The sequence below is a fragment of the Papio anubis genome, chromosome 20 (genome assembly GCF_008728515.1).
Source record: "Papio anubis isolate 15944 chromosome 20, Panubis1.0, whole genome shotgun sequence".
Taxonomy (NCBI): Eukaryota; Metazoa; Chordata; class Mammalia; order Primates; family Cercopithecidae; genus Papio; species Papio anubis.
The window spans coordinates 45109354-45127963 of NC_044995.1; the positions used below are offsets into that span (position 1 = coordinate 45109354).

At 52.5% G+C, this 18610-nt stretch overlaps 1 protein-coding gene across 5 annotated transcripts in view; it reads left to right on the forward strand.

The window, feature by feature from the left end:
* Window positions 1-1495: 1495 nt before the first annotated feature.
* LOC101004188 (calcium-binding mitochondrial carrier protein SCaMC-3) overlaps window positions 1496-18610 on the forward strand; it is a 36054-nt gene continuing 18939 nt past the window's right edge. For 3 of the 5 annotated variants that reach the window (XR_004180413.1, XM_031660060.1, XM_017952123.2), the window contains exons 1-9: window positions 1496-2226; window positions 3381-3507; window positions 4444-4531; window positions 5511-5622; window positions 7328-7486; window positions 7570-7722; window positions 7958-8065; window positions 9570-9737; window positions 18344-18494. Coding sequence is in view for 4 of the 5 variants with exons in the window: in XM_031660060.1 (XP_031515920.1) it covers window positions 2071-2226; window positions 3381-3507; window positions 4444-4531; window positions 5511-5622; window positions 7328-7486; window positions 7570-7722; window positions 7958-8065; window positions 9570-9737; window positions 18344-18494 (1222 nt within the window). In the remaining variant the exon portion in view is untranslated. The remainder of the gene's footprint in view (window positions 2227-3380; window positions 3508-4443; window positions 4532-5510; window positions 5623-7327; window positions 7487-7569; window positions 7723-7957; window positions 8066-9569; window positions 9738-18343; window positions 18495-18610) is intronic. The other 2 variants (XM_009193294.4, XM_009193295.3) reach the window with 2 other exon arrangements.

The window sequence follows — 18610 nt, forward strand, 5'->3', positions numbered from 1 at the left end:
TTCCCGGCACACCTGTCTAGGCAGAGGCTGGGAGTGAACCAAATGTGCCCTCACGGCTGTATCTTTGTTTTCTGTCTCTCTCTCTCTGTCTCTTTTCTTTTCTTTTCTTTTTTAAAATTATTTATTTATTTTTGGTAGAGATGGGTGTCTTGCTATATTGCCCAGGCCGGTCTCAAAACTCCTGACCCCCAGCGATCCTCCCATCTCGGCCTCCCAAAGTGCTAGAATTAGAGGCCTAAGCCACTGAGCCTGGCCAATGCTGTATCTTTGGATAAACGATGATGATAATAACAAGACCCCTTCCTGAGGACCCTTGGGTGACGAGTGATGATTAAAGAATAATTAGGCCAGGCCGGGCGCGGTGACTCACGCCTGTAATCCCAGCACTTTGGGAGGCTGAAGCAGGAGGATCACCTGAGATCAGGAGTTCGAGACCAGCCTGGCCCCCATGGTGAAACCTCCATCTCTACTAAAAATACAAAACTCACGGCTGGGTGCGGTGGCTCATGTCTATAATCCCAGCACTTTGGGAGGCCGAGGCGGATGGATCATGAGGTGAAGAGTTCGAGACCAGCCTGGCCAACATGGTGAAACCCTGTCTCCACTAAAAATAAAAAAAATTAGCTGGGGCTGGTGGCGGGCGCCTGTAATCCCAGCTACTCGGGAGATTGAGGCAGGAGAATCGTTTGAACCCGGGAGGCGGAGGTTGCAGTGAGCCGAGGTCGCGACATTGCACTCCAGCCTAAGCAACATCAGAGAAACTCCGTTTCAAAAAAGAAAAAAGAAAAAAGGATTAATTTCTTCTAGGGGATAGAGTGATGGTTAAGGATCCCAGATCTCTTTAAACCCCTACTTTGCCCCTTAGTGGGCACCAGGACTGGGGAGAATGAGTTAACCTCCGTTTCCTTATCTGCAAAGAGCGAACGCCAGTACCACCTACCTTATAGGGTTTCGGCAACGACGACGCGAGAGGTGAGTAAAAGCCCTGGCATGTGCAACGCACTGAATCAAAGTGAGCTTTTGTTATTATTCGCTGTCAAGTGGTCTGGGCTCCCTTCCCCCTAATGGTGAATAGAGAAACTGCGCCTGAAACTAGTAGTAGGGACATTCCGCAGGTGCAGCGAGTGCTACAGGCTGGGGCCCCGCCTCCAGCGCCCTAACACTGGGATCCTCAACCCCGCGCCCGGGACATTGAGCCACCCCCTCCCCATGCCGCGCAGCGTCTCAATGCGGCCGCGGCCTCTTTAATATCGCCTGGCAGGTGGTTGGACTGCGGGCAGGAGGCTGCCGGGGGTCCGCGGAGAGGCCCCGCCCAGGTGGGAGAAGAGGCGGGGCGGGCGGGCTCAGCCCAGGCGGCGCTGACCAATAGGAAACCGACTTTGCAGCCGCGCCGCGTGTTGATTTTCTGTTTCCCGGTCGGAGTGGGACCCAGAAAGGAGGCGCGCGGGCGGGAGGAAGGGACAGTGGGAGCGCATAGCGCCTGTCTTCTGTTTCTGCGGCCGAGAGGAGAAGGTGTCAGGCGTGGGCGGGCAGAGAGCGAGCGAGATGTTGCAGGGTTCTTGCGTGCGTCTGGCAGAAGCGAGAACTTGAGTTCCTGAAGATTAGTGGGTGTGGCGGGGAGGTCAAGTGGAAGGGGATTATGAAACCCAATCCCCGACAGCTGTCTACCTTGCCCCCTTGGGCAAAGGGGAAAAGGGTAAACTGAGGCACGCAGAGGCGGAACTCTGAGACCACTGAGCTCCCTAGCCCCTCTTCCCAGAAAGAACTCTTGTGTTCCCTCGGCTGTGCAATACCAGACCATCCCAGACATTCCCTCCCCACGCCCCCAGCTCCGCCCTCGGTCCCCTCCCCCCAATGCGGGTCGGGGGAGGAGACGCAAGTTCTGGCGCGGGCGGCGACGGCTAGCAGTCACCACCTCCCGCAAGTGCCAGAGCCCAGCGGGCTGCACGGAGGCTGCGGAGCCGGCGGCCGCGGGAGCTGACCCTGCGGGGTCCCGGGGGGGAGGGGGAGCCGAGAAGCCCCCGCTGAGGCCGCCGCTGCCGGGCCTCCCCTCCCCCCCGGGCGGGCGCCATGCGGGGGAGCCCGGGTGACGCGGAGCGGCGGCAGCGCTGGGGTCGCCTGTTCGAGGAGCTGGACAGTAACAAGGATGGCCGCGTGGACGTGCACGAGTTGCGCCAGGGGCTGGCCAGGCTGGGCGGGGGCAACCCAGACCCCGGCGCCCAACAGGTACCCCCACTCCCGGGGACCTCCTCCCCTCCCGGCCCCGCCCGCTCGCGGTCACCCAAGCCCCTGAATGGGGCGGCCGGAGCCACCAGGGACTACCTGTGGCTAGACTCCAGGGTCTGTGTCGCTCTCCTTCCCCCTACCCACTCGTGTTTGGCCTAACGGAATCGCTCAAGACAGGGCTGCCGAGGCCCCAAGTCTGCAGTTCCGCGGCCAACACCCGATCCCCCTCCCTGGGAGCAGGGGGCGTCTGCCTGGGAAGAGATGGGGGCGCTTTCCTGCCCACTGCCCGGGACACACCCTCCTCCGGACTGCACAGCCCAAGACGTGCCCTGCTCCCACCTCCAGGAGACACACCCTCCATCCTCTGGGCACCTACTGCCCTGGCCTGCAGCTGCCCCCGTCCCTGTGTTTACATTCCCTGGCCTGCCCTTTCATGGGCTGTTCACGGGCCTGGCTCACTGTCCCGGGCTGCCCCAGCCAGGGACCCAATCCTATCTGCGGTCACCGGCAGCTGAAAATGCACCTATCACAAGGGTTTGCCCCCCCCCCCCCCCCCCCCCCCCTCCACCTTGCGGCCCCTTCCCACACCTGTAGCCCCAGATCGCCCTAAAACAACCACAGCGTCCCCGAGACCAGTCCAACCTCCCACTTCCCAACTGGGAAAAACCAAGGCCTCAGCCACTCCGCTTGGTTCTCTCCTACCCGACATCACCCAGGGCTGTCTCCAAAGGGAACTCCTAGGACCCCCATGTGGACAGGGTTTTTTAAAGAGGCAGTTGGGTTCAACAGGAATGAGGTACCTAAAAAAAAATAAAAACTAAAAACAAGAGACGGCTGGGAGGACAGGCTTTAGAGACGAGAACCCAAGGTTACCATTTCCTGGTTCTGTGACCTTGAACTGGTGGCTTGACCTTGCAGAGCCTCAGTTTGCTCACCAGGAAAACTAGACCACTCACACCCACGGCACAGACCTGTGGTGGCTGTAGGGATCTGACTGAGAAGCTAGCCGACTGAGGGAGAAGTGGGGTGATATCTTCTGTCCCCTTTCTCAAGGCACTGGGGGCTCTGGGCTCCTAAGGCATAAGGTGACGTGCGTCCCCTCCAGATCAGGAGCAGGTTCCTGGAGTCACCTCTGTCCCCTTTTCCTCTGCCAGGGTATCTCCTCTGAGGGTGACGCTGACCCAGATGGCGGGCTTGACCTGGAGGAATTTTCCCGCTACCTGCAGGAGCGGGAACAGCGTCTGCTGCTCATGTTTCACAGTCTTGACCGGAACCAGGATGGTAAGGCGGGGCGGCCTGCCTGCAGGCCCCCAGGGATAGGGCCGTGGGGGCCCTAGAGACATCAATGGGGTTAGAACTGGCAGCCTAGGAGGAGAGGGGGAGGGCCGCTTCTCCCCGATGACTCACAGGCTATTTCAGGAGCGCTCCTCACCCCCCAGCTAGGTGGTTCGAGGCCCAGCCAGCCCATCCCACCTCCTTTCCCTTCTGGGGCAGAACCCTGATAATTACCCTTAGGTTTTTCTTTTCTTTTTTTTTTTTTTTTCTTTTCTTTTCTTTTGAGACGGAGTCTCGCTCTATGGCCCAGGCTGCAGTTCAGTGTCACAATCTCGGCTCACTACAAGCTCCGCCTCCCGGGTTCACGACATTCTCCTGCCCAGCCTCCCGAGTAGCTGGGACTACAGGCGCCCGCCACCTCACCCAGCTAGTTTTTTGTATTTTTTAATAGAGACGGGGTTTCACCGTGTTAGCCAGGATGGTCTCCATCTCCTGACCTCGTGATCCGCCCGTCTCGGCCTCCCAAAGTGCTGGGATTATAGGCATGAGCCACCGCGCCCGGCACCCTTAGGTTTTTCTAGGGGGCAAAGATACCCCATGCTGTTCCTGGGTACCCTGTAGGGCGGAGATCCCCTCATAGCAGCATCTGGGTTGCGGATATTGCCTCTCAATTCCCCATGGCATAGAGACCCCTAGTTACCCCTGGATTCCTTCATTCATTCACAGAACAGAGAAGCCGCCCCAGTATTTCCCGGTTCCACCTCTCTGACCCCAGTGAGTCAGGGATCCCCCCACAGCCCTGCTGCAAACCTCGTCCTGGGTTTCTGGAGCCCCTGATCTTGCTAGACCACCTCCATTCCAAGCTGTTCTGATTCTTGGTCCTGGGGTTCCCCAGGTGTCCTCACACGCACATCCTTCCCCCCTTCCGACCCCCCTCCCCAGGTCACATTGACGTCTCTGAGATCCAACAGAGTTTCCGAGCTCTGGGCATTTCCATCACGCTGGAGCAGGCGGAGAAAATTCTGCACAGGTGAGTCACTGGGGGTCTGGAATCCAAAGTAACTCAGGACACAGTGACCCCTTGGCCATCTCTGTCTTCTGGGCTCCAGACCCAGTCTCAAGGAGGATACAGCTGAGAGGTTGGGGCTTTGAAGTCAGACAGATCTGGCCAGGTGCGGTGGCTTGCATCTGCAATCCCAGCACATTGGGAGATGGAGGCAGGTGGATCGCCTGAGGTCAGGAGTTCGAGACCAGCCTGGTCAACATGGTAAAACCCCATCTCTACTAAAAATACAAACATTGGCCAGGCGTGGTGGCACATGCCTGTAATTCCAGCTATTTGGGAGGCTGAGACACAGGAATCCCTTAAACCCAAAGGGCAGAGGCTGCAGTGAGTCAAGATCATGCCAGGGCACTCTAACCAGGGTGACGGAGTGAGACTCTGTCTGGAAAAAAAAAAAAAAGAAAAATTCAAATTGAAGCCAGACAGATCTGGGACCAGTTGCCTGTCTTAGCCTCAGTTTCCCCCTCTAGAAAATGAGGGTAATGTGGCTGGGCATGGTGGCTCACCCCTATGATCCTGGCATTTTGGAAGGCTGAGGCAGGTGGATCATGAGGTCAAGAGATCGAGACCATCCTGGCCAACATGGTGAAACCCCGACTCTACTAAAAATACAAAAATTAGCTGGGCGTGGTGGTGTGCACCTGTAGTCCCAGCTACATGGGAGGCTGAGGCAGGAGAATCTCTTGAACCCGGGAGGCGGAGGTTGCAGTGAGCCGAGATTGCACCATTGCACTCCAGCCTGGGCGACAGAGCGAGACTCTGTCTCAAAACAAAAGAAAAAAAAAAGAAGAAAGAAAAAAGAAAATGATGACAATACTGCTACGTCTCCAATAGGGTTGATATGAGGACTTGAACCTCCCAAACTGCAAAACCTAGCAGAACTTCACCCAAGCCTAGCCCACCCCCAGGCACTGAGCCTGTCCTCCACCCTCGCTCTTCCCCCCAGCATGGACCGAGACGGCACAATGACCATTGACTGGCAAGAATGGCGCGACCACTTCCTGTTGCATTCGCTGGAAAATGTGGAGGACGTGCTGTATTTCTGGAAGCATTCCACGGTGAGGTGGGGGTGGTTTTCCCTGGCTGAAGGCTGTGCCCTCTTCCCCAGGGGGGGCGTTGCTTCGATCTCCCCAGGGCTTGGACGGGCTGGGCCAGGACTTTCCAGAAGGAGAAGGCACTGGCAGCAGCTGAGGAATGAGAGTCTGTTCCTCTTTCTCCACTTGGGGTTCAAGGGTCCCATTTGGGACATCTCTGCTGTCTGATTGAAGCGCAGTCCTTGAGACTTACATCGGGGCCTCTGGGGACAGCGTGCGGGGGTTGCGGGTGCAGGAAAGAAAGAGCTCACCAGATGGGGCACCAGGCCTCCCACCTTCCACCCACACAGCTCCCTTCTGCTGGGTTCTCTGCCTGGATAAAGGATTCTACCACTGAACGGAATCGTTCAAAAACCACAGTCTTGGCTGGGCGCGGTGGCTCACGCCTGGAATCCCAGCACTTTGGGAGGCCGAGGCAGGCGGATCACGAGATCAGGAGATCGAGACCACCCTGGCTAACATGGTGAAACCCCATCTCTACTAAAAATACAAAAAAAAATTAGCTGGGCGTAGTGGCGGGCGCCTGTAGTCCCAGCTACTAGAGAGGCAGAGGCAGGAGAATGGCGTGAAGCCGGGAGGCAGAGCTTTCAGTGAGCCAAGATCATGTCACTGCACTCCAGCCTGGGCGACAAAGCCAGACTCCATCTCAAAAAAACCCCACAGTCTTCAGAGGATCCAGTGGGAGCCACTAGAGAGGGTAGTGGGGATTTGCTGTAGGTAGTGGGGATTTGCTTCACCCTAGTTCCTGGTTGAAGTATCTATGAGCAATGTGTCCTGTAGGATCTGATGGCATCCAGAGGGGGATCCATCTGTAGGATCCGGTGAGAACCTCTTTGGAGATCCAGAGACTCCCACCCCAGAGGATTCATGGGGACTTTGGTTGGAAATTCTAGACAGGAGATACTTCCTGCACAGGGATTCCCTGTGGAGGAGATCCCTATGAGATCTGGTGGGTCCCTGAGAAGGATCTGCTGGGATCCTTATATGGGAGGTGCCTGGTAAGATCTTGTATGGCCCTGGAGGGATCTTCTGGAATCATTATATGGAAAACCCTTGAGTGGGATCTTTCAGTAGAATCTCATTTGCCCTGGAGGGATCTTTTTTTGCTATTAGAGACAGGGTCTTACTCTGTTGCCCAGGCTGGAATGCAGTTGTATGATCATAGCTCATTGTAGCCTCGAACTCCTGGGCTCAAGCAATCCTCCCACCTTGGCCTCCTGAGTAGCTGGCACTACAGGCACATGCCTGGCCAATTTTTGTAGAGATGGGATCTTGCTCTGTTGCCCAGGCTGGTCTTGAACTCCTGCCCCCAAGGAATTCTCCCACCTTGGCCTCCCAAAGTGCTGGGACTACAGATGTGAGCCACCACACCCAGCCTGGAGGGATCTTTATGTGGCAGATACTTGAATAGGATTCTTTAGTGGGATTTGGCACATCCTATGGTCGGATTTGGTAGTAGGATATTGGGATCTTCTAAGGAGGCTGCTAGGTTAGATGCTTTGGTGACACCTGGTAGGACCCAAGAGGACTCTTCTGGGATCTCCAAGCAAGAGTCATTGGCAGACTCTAGGGTATCCTAGGATTCATGGAGGAAACTTCCCTATTTAGGACTGAGTCACATCTCCCTGTCCCTACCATGGCATGACACCCCCAGCACCTGTATCTTCAGGTCCTGGACATTGGCGAATGCCTGACAGTGCCGGATGAGTTCTCAAAGCAGGAAAAACTGACGGGCATGTGGTGGAAGCAGCTGGTGGCCGGCGCAGTGGCAGGCGCCGTGTCACGGACAGGCACGGCCCCTCTGGACCGCCTCAAGGTCTTCATGCAGGTGAGGGACCCTGGAGAGATCTGCCCCCTCCCCAAGGCCTGACATCTGGGAGGGGACCTCCAAGCTGTTGTCTCCCCATTCAGGTCCATGCCTCAAAGACCAACCGGCTGAACATCCTGGGGGGGCTTCGAAGCATGGTCCTCGAGGGGGGCATCCGCTCCCTGTGGCGCGGCAATGGTATTAATGTACTCAAGATTGCCCCCGAGTCAGCTATCAAGTTCATGGCCTATGAGCAGGTGAGGGCAGGTACAGGGAGGAATGTACTTGCCACAGGAAAGACTGGGCTGTACATAAAGATTTACGGAATTGGCTTGGGGGGTGGGTGGTGAACACAGTTCCCCAGGATCAGGCATCTGCTCCTCTGCATGAATGCCCACAGCAGGCCAGTTCTGTGGAAGCCAGGAGAACAGTGGAGTACAAGGAAGGTTCAACCCCCATGGTCCTACCCATCCCTGTGTCTCCCCGCCTCAGATCAAGAGGGCCATCCTGGGGCAGCAGGAGACGCTGCATGTGCAGGAGCGCTTCGTGGCTGGCTCCCTGGCTGGTGCCACAGCCCAAACCATCATTTACCCCATGGAGGTGAGAAGGAGGGACCCCGGCGGAGGCCCCATGGCAGGGTGGGGGGCCTGCTGTACCCATCTCACTCTGCATTTCATGATATCCATTGGGATTATACCTTTGTCTCTCTGATTTGGAATGTAGCTTATCAGAGTAATGCTATTTCATATGTAGCCTGTCTGGGTATTACAAATGAGATATAATTTCTGGGGAAGGTAGTGTTGGTTATCCTTGTTTGGACAGTAGTTGCAGGAGCCAGCTGTTTATAAATATGCGTCCTCTAAGGATAGGGTGCACGTTCCCAGGGACGTTGTGTCTAGGTGTCACCAACTGTTTATGAATATGCCTCTTCTAAGGATAGACTGTCCTCGCTACATGTTTTCAGATAAATTATTTCAGGTTTCAGGTTATGCAGTGTATTGTTCAGATTCTGAAAGTGACAGAAAACTTAAATCATGTCAACTGGGCGCGATGTCTAGCGCCTGTAATCCCAGCACTTTGGGAGGCCGAGGCAGGTGGATTGCCGGAGGTCAGGAGTTCAAGACCAGCCTGATGAACATGGTGAAATACCGTCTTTCCTAAAAATACGAAAATTAGCTGGGGATGGTGGTGGGCGCCTGTAATCCCAGATACTCAGGAAGCTGAGGCAGGAGAATGACTTGAACCTGGGAGGTAGTGGTTGCAGTGAACCAAAATCGTGTCACTGCACTCAGCCTGGGCAACAGAGCAAGACTCCATCTCAAAAAAAAAAAAAAGAAAGAAAAACTTCAATCACGTCAACAAAGTCTACAGATGAGCATTTCAGGCTGGGATGGTAGCTTCAGAGTGTCAGAGATGCAGGTTCTTTCTGTCTATCTTGTTGTTACACAACCTCGTGGACTAATGTGGCTGCTTGTGCTCCGTTCATCACATTCCTAAGTCCAGCCAAGAAGGAGGAAGAGACAAAAGAGGAAACACCTCCCCACCTCTAAGGATGCTTTCTGAACCTCATGTGTACCTCTTTCTCTTCCTTCTATTTCTTTGGCTAGGACATAGTGACATAGCCACATACCCAGGGCATCTGGGAAATGTCATCTGTCTTTCTAGTGGCTGTGTGCTTGCTGAAAGTTACAGTTTCTGTATGAAAGCAGAAGGGAACAAGATACTGGAGGTCTGGGCATGATGGCTCATGCCTGTAATCCCAGTCCTTTGGGAGGTGGAGGCAGGAGAATCGCTTAAGCCCAGGATTTCGAGACCAGCACGGGCAACGTAGCAAGTCCCCATCTCTACAGAAATGACCAAAAAATAAAATAAAGATATCAGGACACAGTTACTGGTCGTGCCACATGCGTGCACTTTGGTAGGTGTAACTATTTCTAGGTATAGAGATTTGGGGATAGCAGAAGATTCTGGAGTAGGTGGTTTTTAAAATTCGGTTGTTCTCAGGGCATCTGTTTTCAAGAGTAGCTATTTCTAGGTGTCTTCATTCCTGGATGTAGTGATTTGGTGGGGGCAGCTTTTCCAGGGATAACCAGGTTCTCCCCAGGTGCTGAAGACGCGGCTGACCTTGCGCCGGACGGGCCAGTACAAGGGGCTGCTGGACTGCGCCAGGCGGATCCTGGAGAGGGAGGGGCCCCGTGCCTTCTACCGCGGCTACCTGCCCAACGTGCTGGGCATCATCCCCTATGCGGGCATCGACCTGGCCGTCTATGAGGTCTGTGGGCAGCCCGCCCCTCCCTCCCTGCTCCCCTCTGGGATTTGCCCACAGGACACCCCTTCCCCTTCCCCTGGGGCTGGCTCGGTTGACCTTCTATAGCTAGAGAAAGGCATTTATGAAGTGAGGAGCAGTTTGGACCTGGGAATCCTGGGGAACCCTTCCAGGTATTGGACTCTCCCACTTCTCCACTTAATTTTGATTAGCAGTTCAGCCTTCCTGGGTCACCTGGAAGTTAGGGACCACTCTAGCTGACAGAACCATAAGAGCAGGCAAAGATTACAAAAATTAGCCGGGCATGGTGGTGTGTGCTTATAATCCCAGCTACTCCAAGAGGCTGAGGCATGAGAATTGCTTGAGCCCGGGAGGCAGAGGTTGCAGTAAGCCAACATCCCGCTACTGCACTCCAGCCTGGGCGACACAGCAAGACTCCTTTTCAAAGAAAAACAAAAAGAAAAAGCAGGCAAAGATGAGTCTCAAAGACACCCAACTTCCCCGAAGCACACATCGGACCCAGCCTCTGTCTCTAAGTCAAGGTCATCTTCAGGGCCTGCCCATTTGAGCATCTGCTGTTACCATAAGAACCACACCCAATCACCAGCATCTTGAGACCTTTATCAACACAGGCAGGTCCAGACAGTTCTTGCTCTTTTTCTTCCAGGGGCCTTATCTGTAGTTTTTACCTTCTCCTAGTGGGATCGCCAGGTCTTCCCAATTAGCATGGTCCTGGATGTCCCCAAGCGTTTCCTCCAAAATCTTTGTATGCAAGACAGGGCCTGCTTCACGGGCATGTGACCTGTGAAGTCGCAAAGGGCCCCATGCTCAGAAGGGCCCTGTGCTTGATGCAACGCTCTGCTGCTGCTGTCTTGAAATTATTTTTTTTTATTTATTTATTTTTGAGATGGAGTCTCGCTCTTGCCGTCCAGGCTGGAGTGTAATGGCGCAATCTCGGCTCACTGCAACCTACACCTCCTGGGTTCAAGCAATTCTCCTGCCTCAGTCTCCCGAATAGCTGGGATTACAGGCATGTACCACCATGCCTGGCTAATTTTTTTTTTTTTTCTTTTTTGAGATAGAGTCTCACTCTGTCTCCCAGGCTAGAGTACAGTGGTGTGATCTCAGCTCACTGCAAGCTCTGCCTCCCGGGTTCATGCCATTCTCCTGCCTCAGCCTCGTGTGTAGCTGGGACTACAGGTGCCCGCCACCATGCCCAGCTAATTGTTTTGTATTTTTAGTAGAGGTGGGGTTTCACCGTGTTAACCAGGATGGTCTCGATCTCCTGACCTCATGATCCACCCACCTCGGCCTCCCAAAGTGCTGGAATTACAGGCGTGAGCCACCGCGCCCGGCCTAATTTTTGTATTTTTAGTAGAGACGGGGTTTCTCCATGTTGGCCAGGCTGGTCTCAAACTCCTGACCTTAAGTGATCCACCCACCTCGGCCTCCCAGAGTGCTAGGATTACAGGTGTGAACCACCGTGCCAGGCCTGAAATTCTTAATTTTTTTTTTTTTCTGAGACAGAGTCTCACTCTGTTGCCCAGGCTGGAGTGCAGTGGCACAATCTGGGCCCACTGCAGCCTCCACCTGCCAGGTTCAAGGAATTCTCCTGCCTCAGCCTCCCCAGTAGCTGTGATTACAGGTGCCGGCCACCATGCCTGGCTAATTTTTGTATGTTTAGTAGACAGGGTTTCACCGTGTTGCCCAGGCTGGTCTCAAACTCCTGACCTTAGGTGATCCCCCCACCTCAACCTCCCAAAGTGCTGGGATGGCAGGTATGAGCCACCACACCTGGTCAATAATTTTTGAACAAGGGACCCTCACCCTTTTACATTTTGCACTGGATCCTGCAAATTATGTAGCTGATTCTGATCTAATAGACACTGTTCCTGCCATCTTTACCTGCCCATCCCAGCACCTGGCATCTAGACAACCAAATGAGACAAGACCGTTGCTCACTCATTCATTTGTTCCTTCATTTTATTGTTCACTCATTCGCTTAGTGACTATTTACTGAGCATCTACTCTGTGCTAGGCCCTGTGCAGATTGTTGCAGATGTAGTGTTGATTGAGACCAGCACGGTCCCTGCCATCCTGGAATGCCCATTTCCATAAACAAGGCAGGCAATCAACCAGCAAATAAGATCGTTTCAGCTCCTAGAAAAGCTCTCAGAAGATCACAAGACAGGATTTGTCATCTTCAGTAACAGTGGGCGGGAGGGGGGTTGAGGAACACCTCCAAAAAGGTGACATTGAAGCCATGGGTTGGGCGTATTATCACAAGGGAGTGTGCACAAATCTAGTACCCAGGTCTGGAGGCAAGAACAAATATGGCCTTTTGGAGGAGTGGAAGTCTTAGGTGGCTGGGGGGAACTGATCAAGGCAGGAGACAGGTTCTTCTAAGTGCAATAAGAAGCCATTAAGAAGTGTGAGGAGAGGCTGGGCGCGGTGGTTCACGCCTATAATCCCAGCATTTTGGGAAGCCAAGGCCGGTGGATCACTTGAGGTCAGAAGTTCAAGACCATCCTGGCCAACATGGTGAAATCCCGTCTCTGCTAAAAATACAAAAATTAGCCAGGCGTGGTGGCGGGCACCTATAATCCCAGCTACTCAGGAGGCTGAGGCAGGAGAATCGCTTGAACCTGGGGCGGGGCATGGGGGTTGCAGTGAGCCAAGATCTCGCCACTGCACAGGTGACAGAGTGAAACTCCATCTCAAAAACAAAAAAAGAGTTGTGAGTAGAAATAAGATGCAGCCAGGCGCAGTGACTTGTGCCTGTAATTCCAGCACTTTGGGAAGCCGAGGTGGGAGGATTGCTTGAGCCGAGGAGTTCGAGACCAGTCTCTACAAAACAATTTAAAAATTAGCCAGGTGGCCGAGCGCATGACTCACACCTGTAATCACAGTACTTTGGGAGGCCGAGGCGAGCGAATCACGAGGTCAGGAGATCGAGACCATCCTGGCCAACATGGTGAAACCCCGTCTCTACTAAAAATACAAAAAATTAGCTGGATGTGGTGGTGGGCACCTATAGTCCCAGCTGCTCGGGAGGCTGAGGCAGGAGAATGGCGTGAACCCGGGAGGCAGAGCTTGCAGTGAGCAAGATCGCGCCACTGCACTCCAGCCTGGGCGACAGAGCGAGACTCCGTCTCAGGGAAAGAAAAAAAAAAAAAAAAAGCCAGGTGTGCTGGTGCACACCTGTAGTCCCAACTACTTAGGAGGGTGAGATGGGAGAACTGCTTGAGCCCAGTAGGCAGAGGTTGCAGTGAGCTGTGATCATGCCAATGAACTCCAGCTTCAGCAACAGAGCAAGACCCTGTCTCCAAAAAAAAAAAAAAAAAAAAAAAAAAAAGAAAAGAAAAAGAAAGGAGACAAAATCTTATTTAATGCATTCTTTGCCCAAAAAGGGACTTTAGAAGTCTAAGAGGTTTTAGAAACCTGGACCCTCTTGGAATTTCAAAATCTGTGCTTGTCCCTTAAAGGCTCCAAGAAGTCTCTTAGTAAAGTGATTTAACGTTTTTGTTTTTAACCCAGTGCTTTCCATATTAATCTAGTCTTTAGAACTTTTTTTTTCTTTTTTTTTTGAGACAAAGTCTCTCTCTCTCTCACCCAGGCTGGAGGGCAGTGGTGCGATCTCAGCTCACTCCAACCTCTGCCTCCTGGATTCAAGCAATTCTGCTGCCTCAGCCTCCCAAGTAGCTGGGATTATAGGTGTGTGCCACCACGCCAGGCTAATTTTTGTATTTTTGGTAGAGACAGGGTTTCACCATGTTGGCCAGGCTAGTCTTGAACTCCTGACCTCAAGTGATCCGCCCACCTCATCTTCCCAAAATGCTGGGGTTGCCAGACGCGGTGGCTCACACCTGTAATCCCAGCACTTTCGGAGGCCGAGGCAGGTTGATCACAAGGTCATGAGATCAAGACCATCCTGGTCAACGTGGTGAAACCCCGTCTCTACTAAAAATACAAAAAATAGCTGGGTGTGGTGGTGGGCACCTGTAATCCCAGCTACTTGGGAAGCTGAGACAGGAGAATTGCTTGAACCTGGGAGGCGGAGGTTGCCGTGAGCCGAGATCGCGCCACTGTACTCCAGCCTGGGCAAGAGAGCAAGATTGCATCTCTAAAAAAAAAAAAAAGAAAAAAACAAGTGCTGAGATTATAGGCATGAGCCACTGCACCCAGCCATCTTTAGAACTTCTTTTCAATAGATTAATCTTAATAATTAAACATCTATTTGGCAAGTGCTGTTCTAGACCCAACAGAAGACTTCTACAGTTGCAAAGGCAATAATGTTAAGTACTTGCCAGTTTTACCCAGTCTGTGCCTGGGCTAGGCATTACTAATCCATCACAGCACTGAGTCCCCCTCAACACAATTCCAGTTTCAGGCAGCAATTTCTGGTGGATTAGAATTGGCATAGGAAATGAAACTTATAAGCTTCTCCCAGCCACAAGGCAAAGAAGGCCTTGTTCTTACAGTCACCTTGGCAGAAGGCTTCAGAAGGGATTAGCCACCCTAAAGCCTTCAGGCGTACAGTTCTAGATTCACATGTGGCTGTGAATGTTAGTTCTCACCTTTATTTTGTAGCTTTGGGCAAGTAACTTTCCCTGAGCTTCAGTTTCTTTTCTATAAAATAGAGATAATAGGGAAGGGGTGTGGTGGCTCACTCCTGTAATCCCAGCCCTTTGGGAGGCAGAGGCAGGCGGATCACTTGCGGTCAGGAGTTGGAGACCATCCTGGCCAACATGGTAAAACCCCGTCTCTGCTAAAAAATACAAAAATCAGCTGGTTGTGGTGGTGTGTGCCTGCAATCCCAGCTACCTGGGAGGCTGAGGCAGGAGAATTGCTTGAACTTGGGATGTGGAGGTTGCAGCGAGCTGAGATTGTGCTCCAGCCTGGGCAACAGAGCGAGACTCTGTCTCAAAAAAAAAAGAAAAAAAAAAATGCAAAAAATTAGCCAAGCCTGGTGGCACATGCCTGTAATCCCAGCTACTTGGGAGGCTGATGCAGGAGAATAACTTGAACCTGGGAGGTGGGGTTGCAGTGAGCCGAGATGGTGCCATTGCACTCCAACCCAGGTGACAAAGTGAGACTCTGTCTCAAAAAATAATAATAAAATAAAAATAAAGATAATTAGCCAGGTGTGGTGGTGCACAGCTGTAATCCTGGCTACTCAGGAGGTTGAGATGGGAGGATCACCTGAGCCCAGGAGGCAGAGGTTGCAGTGAGCTGAGATTGTACCACTGCACTCCAGCCTGGGTGACAGAGCAAGACCCTGTCTCAATAATAATAATAGTTTTGGTCTTAGTTTGAGATCCTTCCAAAACAGACCCTGAAACTGGGACGTGAGGGGATTTATTGGACGTGAGTGATTTATTGGGGAAGTAATGAGACAGGGAGTCAATGCATACAGTATGAGTATGTTAGTTTCCTAGGACTGCTGTAACAAAGTATCACAAACTGGTTGGCTTAAAACAACAGAAAGTTATTGTCTCACAGTTCTGGAGGCCAGAAGTGCAAAATCAAGGTGTCAGCAGAGCCATACTCCCTCTCAAACTTGTAGGAGAGAATCCTTCCTTCCTTCTTTCAGTTTCTACTTGTTCCCAGCAACCCTGGACATTCTTTGGCTTGTAGATACATTCACTCAAATCTCTGCCTCTGCTGTCACCTGGCTGTCTTTCTCCATGTGTGTCTCTGTCTTTGTGTGTCTCTGTCTTTCTCCTCTCTGGACACCAGTCATACTGGCCTAAGTGTCTACCCTACTACCCTACTCATCTTAACGAATTAGATCTGCAAAGACCCTATTTCCAAAGAACGTCACCTTCTAAGGTACTGGGGGTCAGGACATCAACATGTTCCCCCCCAAAGTGGGGACATGATTCAACCCATAACGGTATGTTATCAAACAAGTTACCATTCCTAGCAAATGGAGTTCCAGCCCTCTAGAAACCTGTGGGAGGCAGCATAGGACATTCTGCATCAGAGAGGTGAGGGAGCTGGGGTATTGATACACCGAGCCAGTCTTTTGAAGGTTGCATCTGAAGATGCTAATTTCCCAGTGCTTCCTGCCCATTCCTAAGTGGTCAGAGCAGGCTGGCCTGGGTTCAGAGAAAGTCCACAAGCAAAGTCTTTGGGTAGATGCTGGCAGTAAGAAGTCGGCAGGTCTGAATTGGAGTGGGAAGGGATGAAGGTGGTATACTCACAGCACCTGCCACAGGACTGTCTTTGGAGAGTGTTTTTTTGTTTTTGAGATAGAGTCTTGCTCTTATTGCCCAGGCTGGAGTGCAGTAGTGTGATCTTGCCTCGATGCAACCTCTGCCTCCCCAGTTCAGGCGATTCTCCTGCCTCAGCTTCCTGAGTGGCTAGGATTACAGGTGCCTGCCACCAACACCAGTTTATTTTTGTATTTTTAGGAGAGATGGAGTTTTGCCATGTTGGCCAGGCTGGTCTCGAACTCCTGACCTCAAGAAATCCGCCCACCTCAGCCTCCCAAAGCACTGGGATTATAGGCGTGAGACACCAGGCCCAACCTTTTTTTTTTTTTTTGATACTGAGTCTTACTCTTGTCGACCAGGCTGGAATGCATTGCAGCTCACTAGAAATTCCTGGGTTCAAGCAATCCTCCCACCTCAGCCTCCTGAGTAGCTGGGACCACAGGCATGCACCATCACGTCCAGTTTTTTTGTTTGTTTGTTTGTTTGTTTGTTTGTTTTTGTAGAGACAGAGTCTCGCTATGTTGTTGAGGCTGGTCTCTGGCTACTGGGCTCAAACGATCCTCTTGACTCGGCCTCCCAAAGTGCTGGGATTAAAGGCGTGAGTCACCATGCCCAGCCTTTTGTTGCTGTTGTTATTTTTAATTTATTCTTTTTTTTTTTTTTTTTTTTTTTTTTGAGATGAGTCTTGCTCTGTCAGCTTCAGGCTGGAGTGCAGGGCGCGATCTTGGCTCACTGGAAGCTCCACCCCGGTTCACGCTATTCTGCCTCAGCTCAGCTGGGACTACAGGCACCCACTACCACACCCGGCTAATTTTTAGATGCCAGAGACGGGTTTCACCGTGTGAGCTTGTGGATGGTCTCCATCTCCTGACCTCATGATCCGGCCTGGGCCTCAGCTTCCCAAAGTGCTGGATTACAGGGCGTGGAGCCAATCAGACCCGGGCCAAGCGAATTTATTCTTTTACCCTTCTTGCAAGCAAACAAGTTATAAACTTAGTGTCTTAAAACAACACAAATGTATTACCTTACAGTTCTGGAGGTCAGAAATCCAAAATGGGGGTCTTACTGGGCTTTATAAAATCGAGATGTTGACAGGGCTGTGTTCCTTCTGGAGGCTCCAGGAGAAAATCTGTTTCCTTGCCTTGACAAAGCTTCTAGAGGCCGCCTGCACTCCTTGGCTTGTGGTCCCTTCCATCTTCAAAGCCAGCAGCATAGCATCTTCCAATCTCTCTCTTGCTTCTTCTTCTGTCTTTAAACCTACTTTTCTAGCTCTTAGAAGGGCCCTTGTGCCAGGCACGGTAACTCACGCCTATAATCCCAGCACTTTGAGAGGCCGGGGCAGGTGGATCACCTGAGGTCAAGAGTTTGAGACCACTCTGGCCAACATGGTGAAACCCCGTTTCTACTAATAATACAAAAATTAGCCGGGCATGATGGCACACACTTGTAATCCCAGCTATTTGGGAGGCTGAGGCAGGAGAATTGCTTGAACCCGGGAGGCGAACGTTGCAATAAACCGAGATTGCACCACTGCACTCCTGCCTGGGCAACAAGAGCGAAACTCCATCTCTGGGGGGAAAAAAAAAGAAGGGCCCTGTGCCAGGCATGGTGGCTTGTCATCCCAGCACTTTGGGAGGCTGAGGAGGGAGGATCGCTTGAGCCCAGGAGTTTGAGACCAGCCTGGGCAACATAATGAGACTCCATCTGTATAAAAAGAAAAATAATGAGGCCGTGCACAGTGGCTCACATCTGTAATCCCAGCAGTTTGGGAGGCCAAGCCGGGCAGATGACAAGGTCAGGAGATTGAAACCATCCTGGCCAACACGGTAGAAACCCCGTCTCTACTAAAAATACAAAAATTAGCCGGGTGTGGTAGCACACACCTGTAGTCCCAGCTACCTGGGAGGCTGAGACAAAAGAATCACTTGAGCCCAGGAGGCGGAGGTTGGAGTGAGCCGAGATCGTGCTACTGCACTCCAGCCTAGACGACAGAGCAAGACTTCATCTCAGAATAATAATAATAATTAAAAAAAAAAAAAAGAAGGACCCTTGTGATGGCATTGGGCCACTCCAACAATGCAAAATAATCTCATCTCAAGATCCTTAACTGAATCCCATCTACAAAGTCCTTTGTGTCATCTTGGGTAACATATGCAGAGGTTCCAGAGATTAGGGCATAGTCAGTACAGGGGACCCTTATTCCACCTACCAGAGAGGGTCCAGATGAGAACTGGGTGAGGGGATGCAGGGAAAGGGCTGGCTCAGCCCCTAGGAGGTACTAAGTGCTCAGCTAGTAGCAGCTGTCATGGGATACAGAACCAGCCAGCAAGGCCTTTGAAGCCAGGGTCCTGGGGTCACCCACCCCAACCTTCCCTACTCCCTTCTCCACTCCAGACTCTGAAGAACTGGTGGCTTCAGCAGTACAGCCACGACTCGGCAGACCCAGGCATCCTCGTGCTCCTGGCCTGCGGTACCATATCCAGCACCTGCGGCCAGATAGCCAGTTATCCCCTGGCCCTGGTCCGGACCCGCATGCAGGCACAAGGTGAGGCCTGGGCGGGAGGATGGGGCAGGGAGAGTCTCATCGCTTGGGCCCCAGCTTCTCCCAGGTAAAGCCCTGGGCTGGGACCCCCTCCTGGATTTGGATGGGTTTCTCTGGGC